The sequence below is a fragment of the Myodes glareolus genome, chromosome 8 (genome assembly GCF_982192425.1).
Source record: "Myodes glareolus chromosome 8, mMyoGla1.1, whole genome shotgun sequence".
Classification (NCBI taxonomy): domain Eukaryota; kingdom Metazoa; phylum Chordata; class Mammalia; order Rodentia; family Cricetidae; genus Myodes; species Myodes glareolus.
This window is the reverse complement of record NC_142033.1, coordinates 64,401,654-64,419,947: the sequence shown is the minus strand read 5'-3', so window position 1 is coordinate 64,419,947 and position 18,294 is coordinate 64,401,654. Positions and strand designations below refer to the sequence as shown.

Here is an 18,294-nt window from a genome sequence, read left to right as displayed (position 1 = left end):
AGACCTGAAAATAGAAAAAGGGGCAATAAAGAAAACATAAATTGAGGGAATTCTGAAAATGAAAATTTTAGGAATTCAAACAGGAACTACAGAGGGAAGCTTCACCAGCAAAATACATGACATGGAAGAAAGAATCTCAGGCAATGATGATATGATGGAAGAAATGGATACATCAATCAAAGAGAATGTTAAATCTGAAAAATTATTGATATAAGACATCTTAAACATTAAATAGGAAATCTGAAACACTATGAAAATACAAAATCTAAGGATAATAGAATAGAGGAATGAGAAGAATAAAAAATCAAAGGCCCAGAAAATATTTTCAACAAAATCATATAAGAAAACTTTACTAACATAAAGGAGATGACTCTGAAGGTACAATAAGCATACAGAACACCAAATATATTGGACCAGAAGAGAAAGTCCCTTGCCACATAATGAAGCAAAATACTAAACATACAGAAAACAATCAAACAATATTAAAAACTGCAAGGGAAAAAGATCATGTAACATAAAGGCAGACCTACTAGAATTATACCCGACTTCTCAATGAGGACTCTAAAAGTCAGAAGGGCCTGGATAGATGTGCTGAAGATTCTAAAAAACCACAGATGCCAGCCCAGACTACTATACCCAGCAAAGCTTTTACTCACCATAGATAAAGAAAAGAAGATATGTTTAGGGAGAGGCTGCTTGTTCTTCCAAGTCACCCGGCTAGCTTACACTCAAAATAACCACACAGAAATTGTATTAATTAAAACACTGTTCGGCTAATAGCTCGAGCTTCTTAATGGTTAACTCTTGCATATTAGTTTAACCCATCTCCATTAATCTGTGTATCACCACATGGCAGCGGCTTACTGGAGATTCTAACTGGCATCTGTCTCAGGCAGAAGATCCATGGCTTTTCTCTGACTCTGCTTTCTTTCTCCCAGAATTTAGTTCTGTCTTCTCTGCCTACCTAAGTTCTGCCCTATCAAGGGCCCAAAGCAGTTTCTTTATTAACCAATGGAAGCAACACAAAGACAGAAGGACCTCCTACACCAAAGATATTCCATGATAAAATCAAATGTAAACAATATCTACAAATCCATTCTTACAGAAGGTGCTAGAAGGAAAATGCCTATCTAAGGTGGTTAACTACATCTATGAAAACATAGGAAATAAGTAATCTCTCACCAACAAAATCAAAAGGGAGGCACACACAAAAACTCTCTCTGTCTCTCTCTCTGTTTCTCTCTCTCTCTCTGTCACACACACACAAACATACATATACATATACAGGCACACAGACACACTACCACCAATAACAGCAACAAAATAACAGGAATAAACAATCATTGGTCACTGATATCTCTCATTATCAATAGTCTCAATTTTCCAATAAAAAGACATAGACTAACAAAAGACATTCAAAAATAAGATCCATCTTTATGCTGCATCAAGAAACATACCTTAACATCAAGCAGAAACAGTGCCTCCGAATAAAAGGTTAGAAAAAGATATTTGAAGCAAATGGAACTAAGAAGTATGCAAATATTAAATATTTTAATACCTAACAAAACATAATTCAAAGCAAAACCAATCAAAAGAGATAGGCAAGGATACAAAATATTCATCAAAGGAAAAATCTACAAAAATGACATTTCAATTCTTAACATCTATGACCTAAACACAACGGCACCCAAATTTGTAAGAGAAATATTACTACAGCTTAAATCATATATTGGCCCTCACACACTGACAGTAGAGACTTCAATAATCCACTCTCATCAATGGACAAGTCATGCAGACAAAATCTAAAGTGGAGCTAACTATAATAAACTATTAAAGGGGCCTAGTTTTTAATCAATAAAATGTTCAAATCAGTCTTTCACAAAGCTATCTGTCTTACAGCTGTTTTTAATATTAATCCAATGTTTAATAATTTCTTCTAAAATTTAAAATCAGTATTACATCATAAAAGAAACAATAGGAGAATAGGAGATAACTCTGTAGTTAAAAGAGCACTTCCTGCTTTTCCAGAAGACGTTAGTTCAATTCCCAATACAAACATCAGGCTGATCACCAGGCCCTAGGGAATCCAAAGGCATTTTTAAGCTTTCATGGGCACTCAATAAAAAAAAAAAAACAACAGAACAAAACAATAAACAAAAAGAAGGAAGACTGTGTTTTCAAATGATTACAAAACTCCCCGAAACAAAGCAAACAAAACTAAACACATACTATTTCTTTGGCTATGTAATTTGCCACACAGTTAAAATGATCTGAGATACCTTTTCTGAAATCACTACAAAATAACAAAATGCTATCACTAAAGCAAGCATCATGTAAAAACCAGGTTTGATTGTACTTATAAATCAGTAATCATTTAATGTTCTCATCCCCACACCAATCTGAAGGCATGTTTACACACTAGATTTGGAAGCAGAAGTCATCCAAGTAATCCTGAAATAGGCCAGCATTGCCTGAAGTGCTGTATACATGCAAAGACCCAGGATAGAAGACTATGTCTCATCTATGCTCAAGTACTTTCTTCCAATAACTTTTATTAAGCAAATAATCACAACTCTGCTTTAAAAATGTACATGTCAAGAGAACAAAAAGCAACAGGAACAGAAGCATCAGGCCCACCTAAAAAGACACCTGGGTCTGGTGCTCTGGAATTGCTACAATCCAAAAGAAAAAAGGAAGTAAAGTACTAAATAAACTAAATAAGGAAAGGAGCAGAAAGCTTTAGTTTAGAATTATAAACAGAATGAACTTTACAAGTTCTCAAAAGAGTTGTTTATGATTTATAAATTAGAGCTTTCTTAAGTAAATGCATTTTCTATAATACTGAAGATGACAAATTTTATAGGAGTTGATACCCTTCACGGTAAGAATCAAGGTTAGCTACTTAGTAGTTCCATCTATTTACTGTCCACATAAAAGAATTCTCAAAGTCTCAACAAATTTACAGTATAGTTAAACATATTTCTGTAAATACTACACAGCCATTACTTACACTCTATTTTATGTGTGTGTGTGTGTGTGTGTGTGTGTGTGTTCTTTAAAAGCCTTGTGGTAATTTTATTTAGAACATCAATACATTTCCAACTTCAAATGTATTTATTTTTGTAATTCATGCCCACTGAATACAGAGAACACAACTTACAGGGTATGTTAAAATGTAACCTTTCAACTTCCCAATGTAAAACATCACTTCCTGGGCAGATAGTACTCCAGGAACGATCCATCACTGTTAGGAAGAATATACACTCAACATTGTTAAATAGTCCTGATGCACTCTTCTCTATGCCCTCATCTGTCATGAAGATTGTTTAAAAATCTGAGTTATTAGTCTTTATTTGGGAAAGGATCTGGTTAATATCTTTAAGAGCAGAAATCATTCATCCGTCCACTCTATGTCAGTGCATGATAATTCCTACCCCCAGTACATGTTCCTGATAACCACCCTACCACCACTAACCAAGAAGCTATAAATCAGTACCAGGGCAGCTCCCATGTAGCCCCTGTTAACTCTGTTTACAATCTGTCCACCTCAGAATGTGAGCTAGCTGGGGAAGACACTAGCTGATGGATCAGATAGTAAGAAAACGTAAGAGATTAAAGATAGAACATGACAAATTAAGATGGTACATAATTATAAAGTATAGATTGAATTTTAAAGCAATCATTAAAAAGTTAACATTCCTAAATTTTCACTTTATTTGTTATAATCTTGCCTAAAGCACTGAAAAGAAATTAAAATTATATTTCAATGCAGACAAAAATTTCTAACAGCAAACTTTCTAAACTTTTTATATTTATGTAATTTAATAAATGACATGAAATCTATACTCTGTTTCAAACATGACCCAGCATAATACAATTGTCATGTAATTTCTAAAAAACTCCCACTGATACTATTCCCTAAGAAGGCCTTTAAGCCATCTAAAGATATACTTTTTATTTTGAGAAAAACCATTTTCATGTCATATGCATGAATGAAGTTCTCAAGTTACTTTTTTAAAGGAAGAATGAAAATCATTTTTCCTAACACCATGAACCACAAACACTTCTAGTTCCAACAGAATTCATGAATAGGCTTTTACCCATTATGCAGGTGATGATATTCTTAATTTTCATGAAGTTTAGTTTTAGTGTAGAAAGACACATAAGAAACAGTATCATATGACAATGAAACTGCACAGATTGCTGAATATAATGAAAACACAAAGGCCTAGGTGGTTCCTTGAGATTGAGCTGCCAAAAGCATTAACTTTAAAATGACTTTTAGGATGAAACAAGAGTGACAAACTACAGCTAACAGAAAGGAAAGATCAGAGGGGAAAACATTTTATGCAGAAGAAACTCTGATGTACAAATGAACTGGAAATGACTTATAGAAAGAAAGGCAGAGGAGGATGTAGGAGTGAGGACCAAGCCTTGAGTACAGGAAACTTATAGATGATGAAGTATGCAAAGTAGGCAAGAGTCAGATTGCCTAGACCTAGATAACCAGAAGGAAAGCAGATTTCACTCTGAAAACAGTGAAAAGGACAAAGGTTTTAAATAAAAGCAGCCTATGATTTTTCCTTCGGGAACTAACTTAAAGCAAAGAGCAGGAACTCCAGTCAGGAAGCTGTCTATATGACGGGAATGGCCAGAACCACCAAGGTGCCCATAAGTGAACATAATAAATCAAATTCTCCTAAGCTCTACAACATGGCCTCTTCAAGTAAGAGTTCCCTAAAGCTGGAAAAGCAAGACTTTCAAAGGCAGAAAAATAGGGATTAAGCCAGGTGGATTCAGCTCCCTGCCTTTTATGCATGTAATTGTTCCCAGATGTAACATAACCAAAGATTTTAACAGAATCACTAACCACTTCTTGAGAAGTACCTCTGGCTCAATCTTTGAGAAAATTAACAATAGTCAGCTTAATATGCCATATTAAAATATGTATTTTAAAGTTTGCTGAATACATCGCCCTTCTCCAGCACACAGTAAAACAAACAAACAAACCTATCATTAAAAGGAGAGAGAAAGATAATAAGCTGGTGACAAAGGACTTTCTAAAAACCATTTCCTCCGTCAGTTTCATAGGACATTTATTTCCAATCTAATAGACTATCATTTGATCACCCAGATAGACACTATGTATACTTCATGCTTTTAAAAAGCTATTATGATTAACACTAAAATTAAAATTTGTTTCATATACATAAAGCACTCATTACTTTTCATATAATAATTCATTTAATCTTTAAATTGACTTATCAAACAGAAACTACTACACTAATTTCCAGATGTAAGGAATTAAGACTTAAAGGCGTAAAGACACGCATTTCTGTTAAATGTAGAAATTGTATTTATAAATAAAGTCTCATATCTAAAGCCCTGTGATCTTAAACTCCACTTTTATACTTCATGTACGATCTTATGTTGTACAAGAAAAATATATCATTAGCTAATGTCTGACAGATCTTTAAAATAAAATATAGGGTAAAGCAAATTATTTTTATTATGTATACTTTAGTACTACATATTGACATTAACAAGATCCTATATACCAATCATTCTGCCCATTTCCAAAAAAAAGCAAGTCCCTCTCTTTTTAGTTATTTCCTTTACTTACGTACATAGGTAAGTATAAGAAAATAATTTAAAGATATAATTCAGTAGATAAGTAGTAACATAAAAATAAACCCATAACTAAACAGCATAAAATTACCCTCTATCTTCAGCCTAAGTCTCTAAGAGTTTCTTATTTTTAATAAAAAGCAAGTAAACATATAGTCTAAGGAAAAGTTCACACTATGTTACGAATTCACACATACGCTCTCCTATTAACTTTAGGTAAGACTTAACTACTGCCACTAATATTTCTGCAGACTATATTTCTTTTCAACATACTCTTTATCTAAAAGTTGTGAGGAACAGAGCAAACAGTGAGTTTATCTCAAGATGCAGCAACACTACTCTTGGGCATATGTTCAAAAGATGCTTCATCCTACTATAGAGAAAATTGCTGCATCATGTTCATTGCTTATTGATTATTCATAATAGTCAAAAGTTGCAAACAACCTAGATGTCCATCAATAGATGAATGAATAAAGAAAATGTGGTACATTTACACAATCTAGTATTACTCAGCCATTAAAAAATGAAACTAGGAAATTCATACGTAATTGGATGGAGACAGAAAAAAATCATTCTGAGTGAGACAACCCGGACCCACAAAGACAAATATGGTATGTATTCACATGTATGTGGATGTTGTAAGCCCCTTGAGAGGCAGGAGTGGCTAGGCTCTACCCCTCAGAATATTCTAATAGCTAGGGCCCACTCTGGAGAGCCTCAACCATCAGGCTCTGCCTATAAAACACCCTAAAGGCCATAAAGGCTGGACTCAGGTCTTCCAGATGCATGCAGCCAAACTCCATTTCACAGAATAAAAAACCCAAACTTGTTGGGCAGTGTTGGTGCATACCTTTAATTCCAGCATGGATTTCATACAAATGAAATCAACCTAAACACAGCAGAGACAGACCCAACTGGACATCTCTCATCACCAAATGAAGCTTCCACTACTGGGGATGAGTTACTCCTAAACAAATTGTTAGCGTCCTGGGAGAACTCCAAACAACCTAGGGCTATTGGTTGCTGTCCACAAACTAAAAGTAATTCCCCATTGCTACAGACAATACCTATACAAAATTCATGGAACAAGGAGAAGTAGAGTTGGTGCCTACCTGTGAGAGTTATCAATCAATATCTGATTTGACTTAAGGCCCACTCCAAAAGATGGAAACCATACCCAACACTGCTTGAATAACCAAGAACCAGAGACTGCATACATAGCCTAGGAACCTAGATAAAACCAAACACTACTGTTCTACTAAAAGTACATAACAATAAAATGACTTCTGTAGTCTACTATACTCATAGATCAATGTTTTGTTCAGCCATCATCAGAGAAGCTTCCTCCTTCAGCAGCTGAGAAAAAATAAAGAGATTCACAGTCAGACAACATACAGAGTGAAAGATGTTGCAACAAATCTCTGCCCTCGGGGCTCAGGGAAGTCTGCAGAAGAGAAAGCAGAAAGAATGTAAGAGCCAGAGGGGATGAAAGGTACCAAGAAAACAAGGCCTTCTAAACTCAGCATACCAATGTGTAATGTGCACATACGAACTTGGAGAGTGAGGCAGCACTCACAGGACTAGCAAGAGTCTGCACCAAATGGGGACCTAGAACTGAGAGAGTGAACACATGCTCCCACCCCTAATCAAAATGCTAGCTCCAAATGATAACCTCTTGCAAATGAAAAATTACTTTTCTTCAAGGGAATCTCACTAGGGAAACAAACTACTCTTAAGGGCAGGCTCCATGCACAGCATGGCCTGTATCAACACAAAATGAAGTCAAGCATCCGTGGAGGTTCTTTGTTTCATAATGTTGAGTCAGTGCTTCTTTTTTTTTAACCTTATGGGTTCTTTGCATTTATATTATTGCTTCTGGTTTGGTGTTTTTATGGCATTCTTAAGTGTGTGAACATGTATGTCTTATTTTATAATTATGCCTGTTTGTTTTCTAAGAAGAAACAGAAAGAGTTTGGATAGAGATGGGAGAAGAGTGGAAGACACGGGAAGGGTTAGAGGAGGGGAAACCAAAATCAAAATGTATTGTATAAAAAAAAAATCTAAGAGTTGAGACACCAGGCCATGTCCAGCCCTCACTGAATAGGAAGCAAACAAGTACATGGCAGAGAAATGGGAAAGAAAGAGAAGTGGAGTCGTTTGTGCACTATGGCGAACTGGAGATGTGATGGAGGTGAAGAACAACCTAATGTGAGAGACCTGAGCTACCACCTGAGGCCGTGATGATGTGAGGGTTCATGTTGCTGTTAATGGTCTTGTCTGGGCCTGTGGTCCAGAGATACAGGCAGAATCTATGTCAATGTTCATAGTCTATGTTACCACCAATGGCTATAAGAATGTCCTCGGACTGTACTGCAGCCTGAGGCCATGTTGATGTCCAAGGGTTGCACTGAGCTGGTCCCATCCCTTGTCTGGGTGGCATGGAAAAGCTGGCACTGATGGTATAGGGACAGCAAAGCAGGCCCCAATGGTGTGAACACGGGAGAACTGGAGGGCTGACCAACTCAGATACTATCTAGACCCAGACAAGATTTTTAGTTGGCCCTCCCTAATATCTTCCCCATCTATGAGTTGCTGTTGAAGCATGTGAAAAGGCCAGTCCTTTGGACCCATTGTCACAGGATCTCCACAACTCAGGGCACAGTTAATAGAGAGTCTCAATGCAGGTCTAGTATTGATGGTGTAGCAAAGGCCAGAGGTCTTGAACTAGACTAATGACTCATTGTAATAAACATTCACAAGTAAAGCTGTTTAAGCAGAAGGGTATACTGCATGACACACCACAACTTCCAACCCCTCTGCAATAGCAAATATATGATGGAAAAGCAGTAAAGACAGAAGAGTGGACTGGGACATGTTCAAAACGCTGTGGTTGATAAAGGAGCAGGTTGCTGCCCAGAGAGGTCATATAGAAGGGTTTTTGTTTTCTGATGTTTTTGAGTTTGTTTTTTCTTTTTTTTTAATTTTTCTTAATTTCTTATTTTCTTTGGGAAAGGGAAGTTTACAAGGGTGGAGGGTGGATATTTAAAGACTAGGAAATGAGTGGTTTGGGGGTATATAATGTGAAATTCCTATTTTCAATAAAAGAAACAAATATATGTAAATAAAGAAGATAAAAACATTTCATACAAAGGTAACCATGTTTAAACAAGAACATAACAGTCTAGTTTCTGCTCTTAATCTATCATGTTTCTCTTATTTTGACAAAGTGTGGTCTTCTGTGAATTTTACTGCTTTTTAATAAAATTGTATTCACAAAAAGAAAATACAAATACACAATTACATTAACAAATGTAACATCAACTTGGGAACACAAATTGAAAAATATTCAGTAGATAGAGAGTTAAAGACTTAATAGGTTTAACTGTAGAATAATCTTTCATTATATAATCACATGAAATTGGGTCAGTGACAGATAAAAACAGTAAGTAACAGCCAGGAAATGCTCACTTATATTTTTTTTTAAATAATAGTCTTTGTGACTATAATATACTCTGCTATATATTGTTCTGAAGGGACATATAGTAAACACATTTAAAATGGGGTAATTGCTAAGTTAAATATGAAAAGTGAGAATTTTTAATAACAGTAAATATCAAAAACAGCAATCTATTAATTTTCTGCAAAAATTTAAATAACTTATATATGGTTTTATTTTTTATTTTTAATGCCTGGGCATAACAACACAAGCCTAGACTAGTATTTCACCTAGTCTAATATTCTGTTGTTGACATTAACCAATGATAGTGGATGTCGCAGGATAACCTAAACATATAGCATAATGAATATAATTATACACTACTATGTCATTATCTCAGATGATGGTTAGATCATACCCTGGAAGAAATGAAAACAAATCCTAATTCCCCTCTCTCATCTACAGCTTCCCATATGGTGATGGGAAACCTCCAACAAAAGTATAAGCAGAGTATAAGTTAATGCTTTGGTAACATGACAACTGACCAAGAAATTATCATCTAAAATGAAAAGCTGCACACAGAAATAGAAGCCAAAGTGACCAAAACCTATTATTTGGAAGGGAGATTTCAATGAACTAAAAATAATGATTCACTCCAAAGGAATTACTTATAAAATAGATGTGTAAGTCTTAGTTAAAGCTAAAAACAAAACACTACAATTTCTACCAAAGGCCATGCCATTTTGTGACATGCAATACTTTTTTCTAGACAGCTGATAGTCTAGAAACTATTTTAGTCTATTTTAAACTCTGCAAAGAAATGGCTTCACACCTGTTTTGTAATGGTTTTAAACTAGGGATTAAATTAAATGCTCATCTCAATGTGTAAAACTACATAATGCAGAAATCTAGTTTACCCTTTAGGAAATACTATTGCCTAAATAATTACAGAGAAAAATGCATTGCATTTATCAGACATTTAGAGAAAATAATTCTCTTGGCAGTATAGATAGGCACTGACTTAACTGTACTCAGGAAATAGTTCCTAACTAAATCTTCCGTGGTATAATTTGAGTTCATTTTCTGTTTCTCTGACTCAAGTAAACTGGAGAATATCAGATTATACCATAATATCTCATGTATCTAAAACCTCTTATTGTCTTCTTTTCAAAATTACTACAGGTCAATAAACCAAATAGTAGTAGAGTCCCAGGTTCAGTTTTATGATTTCTGTCTGATATATATCACAGTTCAAGAAACTGGTCTCAAAAAATTACTTACCCATACTTTTTTTTTACCAAGGACAGTACCTTTCCCTAATACAATACTCTTCCAAAAATTAATCTGCATTTCAGAAATAAACCCTAAAAATTCAGGAAAAGTTTATAAAAGATGGGAATGAGGAATAATTAAACTTCAGTAAGCACTATTCCTTTTTTAGAATAGAAGATCATTTAATGAAATGTCTCAAAGTCACTGGGACAGAGCTGAAGCTATACTGTAGTGCGATAAAATTTGTGTTGCTCTTCTTAACAGTCCACATAGCTTCCTAAAGACCACATGAAGCCAAAATATACACTATCAGTCTTGAACTCACCTTTACAAAAGCAGCAGATAAATTAGAGCAGAACAGGCCTCAAAATAGTTATTGAACAGTAAAGGATGTCTTAAAATTATACTGTAATGCCTGAATTGGTGGTTCAATTCATGTTTGAAAGTTACTTCTTAGACTTCAATATGAACCATATAGTATACTATGAATTTTAGAGATTAAATGTCACTTAAGAAAAAAAGTTGTTAGACGGTTATTCATATTCATAAGAATTTTCTACTTAAACTCCAAAAAAAGCTGTTCCCAGACACTGAATATTTTTTTAGGAAAAAATTGATCAACAAATAGGCAAGCACCTTTGTAAAGTCGCTGCTTAGACCACCATAACAAATACCAAAGACCAATGAACAAGAAACATTATTTCTTATAGTTCCAGGTACTGCTAAGTTCAACATGAAGGTACCAGCAGATAATATTGAGAGTCCTCTTCCTGATTTGATGGTCACCTTTTTGCTGTGTCTTCATTTCACAGAGAAAAAATAATTCTCTCTCTTATGTCTCTAATCCCATTTATGAGGGCTCCACTATCATGACACAGTGAGTTAGTATAACCCCCACTAACTACCACATTGGGAACTCAAGTCTCAAAATGCCAATTGGTGGAAAGACACAAACAGTCAGTCTACAGAAGCAAATAAACTTCACTATGCATAAATAAGTAGTACCACCTTACTTTTATTGCCCACCAAAGCAACCAGGGGCTGAGTTTCCGATTCTTCGCTCACAGTCTTCACCACAGAATACCAATCTTCTAAATTCTCAAAACTTTGATAATTTGTAATATCATAGACCAAGAGGATTCCCTGTCAGAAAAGAAATGCAGGATATTTATAATATACTCTTGAAATAATATTAATAATACTTCTTAATGTTTCAATATATCAGGTATACTGTAAAGTGCAGTTGTGTTTTTTATATAAAAACCAATTTCAACTTAAATGTATTATTAGTAAAAACAATTGTGAATGTGATCCCATTCACAATAAATACTGAAACTAAGGTATAATTTTATCAAAATTTTAAGTAATTTCCCAATATAAAATACCTGAAGAACTCTTAGGAGATTCAGAATAAGAAAACTCTATCACCTCAAAAAAAAAAAAACTGCAAAGACTAAAACCCCACCTCTCACTTTCACAAGGCAAACATTTAAACTTTTCAATAAGTAACCATCTGCTGCTTCTCCAATTTTAAATGTCTTCAAAAATGAGATTCCATGATACATGATGTCCCTTGATGGGCAATTTTAGTGTTTAACACAATTTTCTTTAAATGAAATGTGGATTTCCTCTTTTGGTCCTCTGTGCATTTAGAGAACAACTGGAGAGTGTCCTCCTTTTAACAACCCCTCGTATACTTGAAGACAGTTAAGTAACTCCTTACCAGTCTGCTTTCCAGAGTAAATAAACTCAGTTCCTTAAAGCCGCCTCAAAGGGCCTATTTTCTGTCCCTTTAATCATGCCTGTTGATTCTTCCCAGGACACACTACATAGAGTTTTTTGACATCCTCTTTAAAATGAGCAATGTAAAACTGGACATGATACTATAATAAGAGTCCAAGGAAAGCTAAATATAAGAGAGGGGTTACTTCCTGCTTCTTATATCATATTCCTTTTTAATTTATCCCATTATATTTCAATATATACACACACACAAATAACAGAACCACATACTAGTTTGTAGTAAAGCACTTAATATGAAGTTCTGCTTACAGGATAAGTCACTCAAGGCATTCATACCTACTTCTTATATTAAAATAACTATTTTTAAATCTGCTATGTATCAAACACAGATCTAGATCTTTATACCAATCCTCCCACAACCTACAGTGATTGGTATTATTATCCCCACTTTATTTATAGAAAGGCTATAATAACCAAGAGAACCCAGGCAGATAACAGATGGAACCAGGACATCGGTTAAGGACTAAGTGACTAAACACATTTGTCTGCAGACTCTATACCATGCACTTTACTGACTGCTAAGGATATGAATGCTGAGCTTGAAGTAATACAGTCTTCCAGGAAAACTAGGAAAACTACATATATAAACAGATAAGTATACAACACAGGAGTCACAGCAAGTAATAAGTTAGTAATGAGCTTGGAGTTCCATTGCAGCTGCTGTCAATGTGACATTACTGACTGAACTAGCATTTCTACCCTACCCATAAACTATAAATGTGAACAACCTTGTGATCCCAGACAACAGAAATTATAGCAATTAGTAGATAATTCATTTTGACTACACAATAACTCTTACCATTTTTTAGTTTATATAAAAAATTTAATGATGAGTGTATTCAACAATTTGTTCACAAAAGCTGTCAAAAATTAAGAGTTGAGTTTCTAAAGCTAAAACAAACTGGCTGTTCTTATGATATTCTGGTGCTGAGCTTTTATTAAACAACATCAATCCTTAAGTCACCTATTTATTGTCTTAAAAGTAAATTTCTAGAGACTAGAGAGATGATTCAAGGACTAAGAGCACTAGCTCTTCTTCCAGAAAACCTGGGTTCACTTCCCAGCACCCACATGGCAGCTGTCATTGGTCTGTAACGCCTGTTTCAGAGGATCCAACACCCTCTTCTGGCTTCTCAGGGTACTACAAGCATGTGGTATACAGATATAACATATAGGCAAAATGCCAATATACATAACATAATGAATCGCACAATTAGATTTCTGATGGTCTCTAAGATCCTTTTCAAGTTCAATAATCTGTAATTTTAATGTTAGATATAGTGGCTCACAGCTATTATCCCAGAACTAAAAAGACTAAGGCAGATGGATTGTTCTGAGTTTGAGTATAGCTTCCACTATACAGTGAATTCTAGAACTACAGAGCAAGACCCAGTCTCAAAAAATTTTTAAATAGAATACCTAAGTTTGTCAGGCAAAGTGGCATCCACTTGTAATACCACTACTTGGGAGGCAGAGTAAAATGAATCAAGAGTTCAAAGTCAGCTTTAGTTACATACTAAATACAAGACCAACCTAGGCTAAATGAGAACTATATAAAACAAAAATATATATGCTGCATAATTATACACAAAACTGCTTTTCTGATTTATTTTGGTAACAACATCTATTTCTTCCAAGATTATTTCTGGTCATTAACTAAAATAGATATCTGAAATAAGAAGTGCAATCTCAATTTCTTGAAGAATATAGCTCCAAAACTGAGCTTTAGAGACAGCCAATCCTTACTGACTCTACCTCCCTCTATAGTGAGTGATGGCATTTATTGTTTGCTGAAAGAGTCCTACCCTTGGATTTCAGGCCGGAAACATCATCTACTTAATCTGAACAATTATTTTTCTGTCCCACTTTAAAAATGTTTAATAAGCCTATATGATCAAGAGAATAAAAATAAACACCAAGTAGATCACTGGAAATTAGTAGTGTATATAACTGTACATGATTTTTATTGCTCACTGTGAATCACATTCTCACAGTAATTTTGCGGTATTGTACATTAATTAAATAAAGCCTAGACATGGTGATAACTAATCCTTAAAATACTGGAACCTTTTGACTAATACATGAAAATATTTGCCCAAGATGGAACAACAGCTGTGTAAGACAAAACATATATAAGTAGAACATGCACACCACCATGTACTGATGGCTAGCACAGTGGAGCATGCCCTTAAACCGAAGATTTAAACCTGGGAGGCCTCTCTGAAATATTTATATCTAACTCTATAGGAAAGTCGCCAATCCCTACTCTAGACTAATGTATTTTTTCAGATATTATTTTGAATCATTTTAGACTCATAAAAAGCTATACTTCATCCACTAACTTAGCTATCCTTCAACCCAAATATTCTCAACACAATAAAATGTAAAAAAAATTGACATTTAATTATTTTTTACATTTATTACTTTGTCTTTATTTTTACCATAATTATTAGTGGTGTGACCTTTAGTGTTATACTGAAAAATATGAAAATCCGATATGAAAAAAAAAACAAAAGAAACTTGAGGAGTATGGGCTTCTAACAGATAAAGAATTTTGATCATCATCTCTGACCTTACAACTGAAAGATCAGATTTTTCAGGGGTGCATCAGAGAACTGAGATTGGAGGACAAATCACTGCCCTGAATCCTGGGAAGCATAGTAAATTAAAAGAGTGCAGACAAAACCGACTTCCCTGGATCAGAAGCTGCTGGGGATGGTAATGTAGGACAGTAATGCAAACAACCTGCAGGGGCTATTGCCTGGCTGTAGCCTGAAGGACTCTCAGCAGCCCAGTCTTCAGATCACCTTCACCCTCCCTGCCATCACTTTCATGGGATTTACCCATAGAAACTTGCAAAGCAAGGAAATGTCCACTCCCAGTTCTGACATGGAGAAAGTAACCAATGCAATACCCTACAAAGCATTAGATCCTGTGGGTGGAGGAAAGTTTCTAACTTCCAACTCCTCTAGCCATCCTCTCATTGATCTGAGGCCCACTAAAAGATTGGCATTAACAGAGCTTCAGGATAAGAGCAACTATAAGCAAATATTTCAACTGAGAAGAGTTCTTCAAAATATCTAAAAAGGTTGGAATGAAATAAACAAAGACACTAGAGGACTTTGATATCTCTGGCATCTACAGCTGTCAGTGAAAGGGAACAATGCATTCAGGGCTAAAGCAACAAAAACTTCATACCAAAGGCCCACTTACCTGAATTCTTGTTATTCACCTCACTTTATCATTCAATAAAAATTATAAGGCATTTACTTTAGGAACTCTTTCCCTGGGTGATATAAACAAAGTTCTACCCATCCACAGGGGCACCAATGACAAAATAAAGTCATTTCACCGAAATCCATTTTAAGGAATCAATGAGTTTATATGGCTTACTTAGAAAGTGTGGATGAGGTATTACTTACAGGAACATCTGAAGCCTGGAAACAGCCACATTACCAGAAGATTTCCCTTTAGCCAAGATGATGACTTCCCCATACCACATAGATGGAGTGTCCCTTTAGTTAACCTTCTACATACTCCATACTCTAATACCTTCCAAGACCAAGAGGCCATGTACAATTAGGACAGAACTGTGTACAAATGGCAGACAGGTGTGGAATCTCACTTGAGGATCCAATAATCCTTCTCTCATCCCATTCTTTTATGAAAGAACATCAACACACAACAGTCAAAAGCTTGCTCTTTGAGGGCTCTGCCAAGAAATCACCACCACTCTGGCAAGGATGCTTGTGTTTGCAGTTGGAGAAGTGATCAATCTCTCAGCTTCCTGTCCCTGCAACTATGTCTGTCACCCACTGTCATGCAGCATCATTGTGATGGATTCTTAACCCTTTAGAACCACATGCCAAAAAAATCTCTTCTCTAAGTTACCACGATAGGAAACCAAAATAAAGGCAACCTCAAACTATAGAGCACAAAACAATGAAGTTAAAAAGAGATAAATAGTACAAAAAAAAAGATTATTCAAAAAGCAATTATAGGGAAAGACACAAATGAACAGTAGCAGAATGAATATAAAAAAATAGTCATCAAGGGGCTGGAGAGATGGCTCAGTGGTTAAGAGCATTGTCTGCTCTTCCAAAGGTCCTGAGTTCAATTCCCAGCAACCACATGGTGGCTCACAACCATCTGTAATGACATCTGGCACCCTCCTCTGGCGTGCGGGCACACATGGCGGCAGAATGTTGTATATATAATAAATAAATAAATCTTTTTTAAAAAGTTTTAAAAAGTAGTCATCAAGCTAACATCACATATATCTAAAGAATATATGATTAACCTTATGGCTATAAATATGGTATTATAGGTGAAATGGATCAAAAGTTTAACATTCATTACCAAATTTTTTGACTCCCAGGGTCTCTACCACCAGCCTTAGACCCAAAAATCCTCTTGGGTAGTCAGTTCCTCAGAACGACCCTCAAAATTGAGTATCTTTGATATATCAGTCAATCTAGGATTCTTCTCATTCCCTCCAAAAAGTATCAGAATCTCCCTGGTCACAAATACAACTTTCTAAGAAGTTTCATTTTAACTTCAACTTGAGTCCCAGAATGATCCTGTCAACTATGAAATCTAATTTTCTGTGTAGCACTGTGGCCATCTAAAGCCATCAGCATTTCTCTTGTCCCAGACACATTTTACCACCTAGCTGCCATCATCTTTCTCCTGTCTTTATGCCCAGGCCACCCTTCTGTTTCCCACCCTAATTCAGCCTCCAGTTGCTCCTCTCCTTCCCAAATATTTCAAATAACCTTTGTAAACCAGATTTCAACTTTAAGAAATGCTTCTTTCAATGTTCCAGTGTCTTCACTGTACTAGACCTTTCCTTCTAATTTGAAAAAGATATGACCACTTACTTCTCCTTGCTCAAGACTTTTTCTACATAGATTATAAGGTTACTTTATGCAGTTGTTTGTTTGCATGTATTTAATAAGCATGAGTAAATGCATTGAACACACAGAATTCTTAAGGTAATAACTGACTGCTGTTTAGAAGTAACAAACATTGGTGGCAATACTTCACATCCTTAATAAATATTTCCCTATTTTTATTATAATTGGCAAATGACACCTTAAAATCCAGAGGATTTTTTTCTTCCTAACGTGCAAGAGAAATAATTTACCTCATTTTTCAATTACACAGGGAAATTAATTAAAACATAAATACAATGCAATAGCTACAATATAGTATACTTACAACCTATAAAAATAATATTACAAATAAACTCGGGACATTGCATTTGTACATTTATAGATACATAAAAATAATAATAATAATAATAGTTAAAAAGAGACCATAAATTTGAGAGCTAAGGAAAGAAGAAATAAAAATGATTGGAGGAAGGAAAGGGAAGACATAAATAACATAATTTAACTGGGGGGAGCGGTTTTCAAGACAGGGTTTCACTGTGTAGCTCTGACTGTCCTGGAACTCACTATGCAGACCAGGCTGGAATTGAACTCACAGAGATCCACCTGCCTCTGCCTCCCGAGTGCTGGAATTAAAGGTGTGTGCCACCACTGTCCAGTCTAAATTTAATTTTTAAAACTGCAAATAAAAAAATTAAAGAAATGCCAGTAAATAAAGGCTATAAATAAGGCTATATTTGGCAAATAACCAATAAAAAAATCATAGTAAATGGTAGCAGAAGGTCTCAGGAGTCAAGCTTTTAGATATAATCTGTCCCTAGTAGTCATGCTGGAACCAAATCATTTAGCTGATGGTTAACAAGCAGGCTCAGCTATGTAGGGCATTGATACACAAGAGTAGTTGTGTTCTACCTCACAAATGACTACACTTCATTGAGTTTATGCTCAGTGGAGCACTGTTTGCAAACCACTTAGATTCCAGGATGGAAAGAGCTACGAAAATGAAACATCCAGTCCTTCTCTGAGGTTTGCTATTAGCCTCTGTTAGCCACAGGTTACAGGGCACTAAACACTATGTACTGTGTATTTGCTCCTAACCACTAGGAAAAATGCCTATAACTTCTTACTGAAGACTTCTAGACATTTTTAAGTTAATTTAAAATTCAGGCATTTAACTGGGACTTATTTTAATTCTTAAAACTAGCTCTTATCAAAATATCTTAATTCTTTCTGGAGGTCAGTTCACTTGGTTTCAATGTACAC

General features: G+C 35.2%; 1 protein-coding gene across 3 annotated transcripts in view; it reads right to left on the bottom strand.

Moving 5' to 3' along the window:
- The window catches only part of Rab28 (RAB28, member RAS oncogene family), a 98,718-nt gene that overhangs the window by 66,401 nt on the left and 14,023 nt on the right, over positions 1-18,294 (bottom strand). For all 3 annotated transcript variants that reach the window (XR_015002742.2, XM_048415007.3, XM_048415006.3), the window contains exon 4: positions 11,350-11,479. Coding sequence is in view for 2 of the 3 variants with exons in the window: in XM_048415007.3 (XP_048270964.1) it covers positions 11,350-11,479 (130 nt within the window). In the remaining variant the exon portion in view is untranslated. The remainder of the gene's footprint in view (positions 1-11,349; positions 11,480-18,294) is intronic.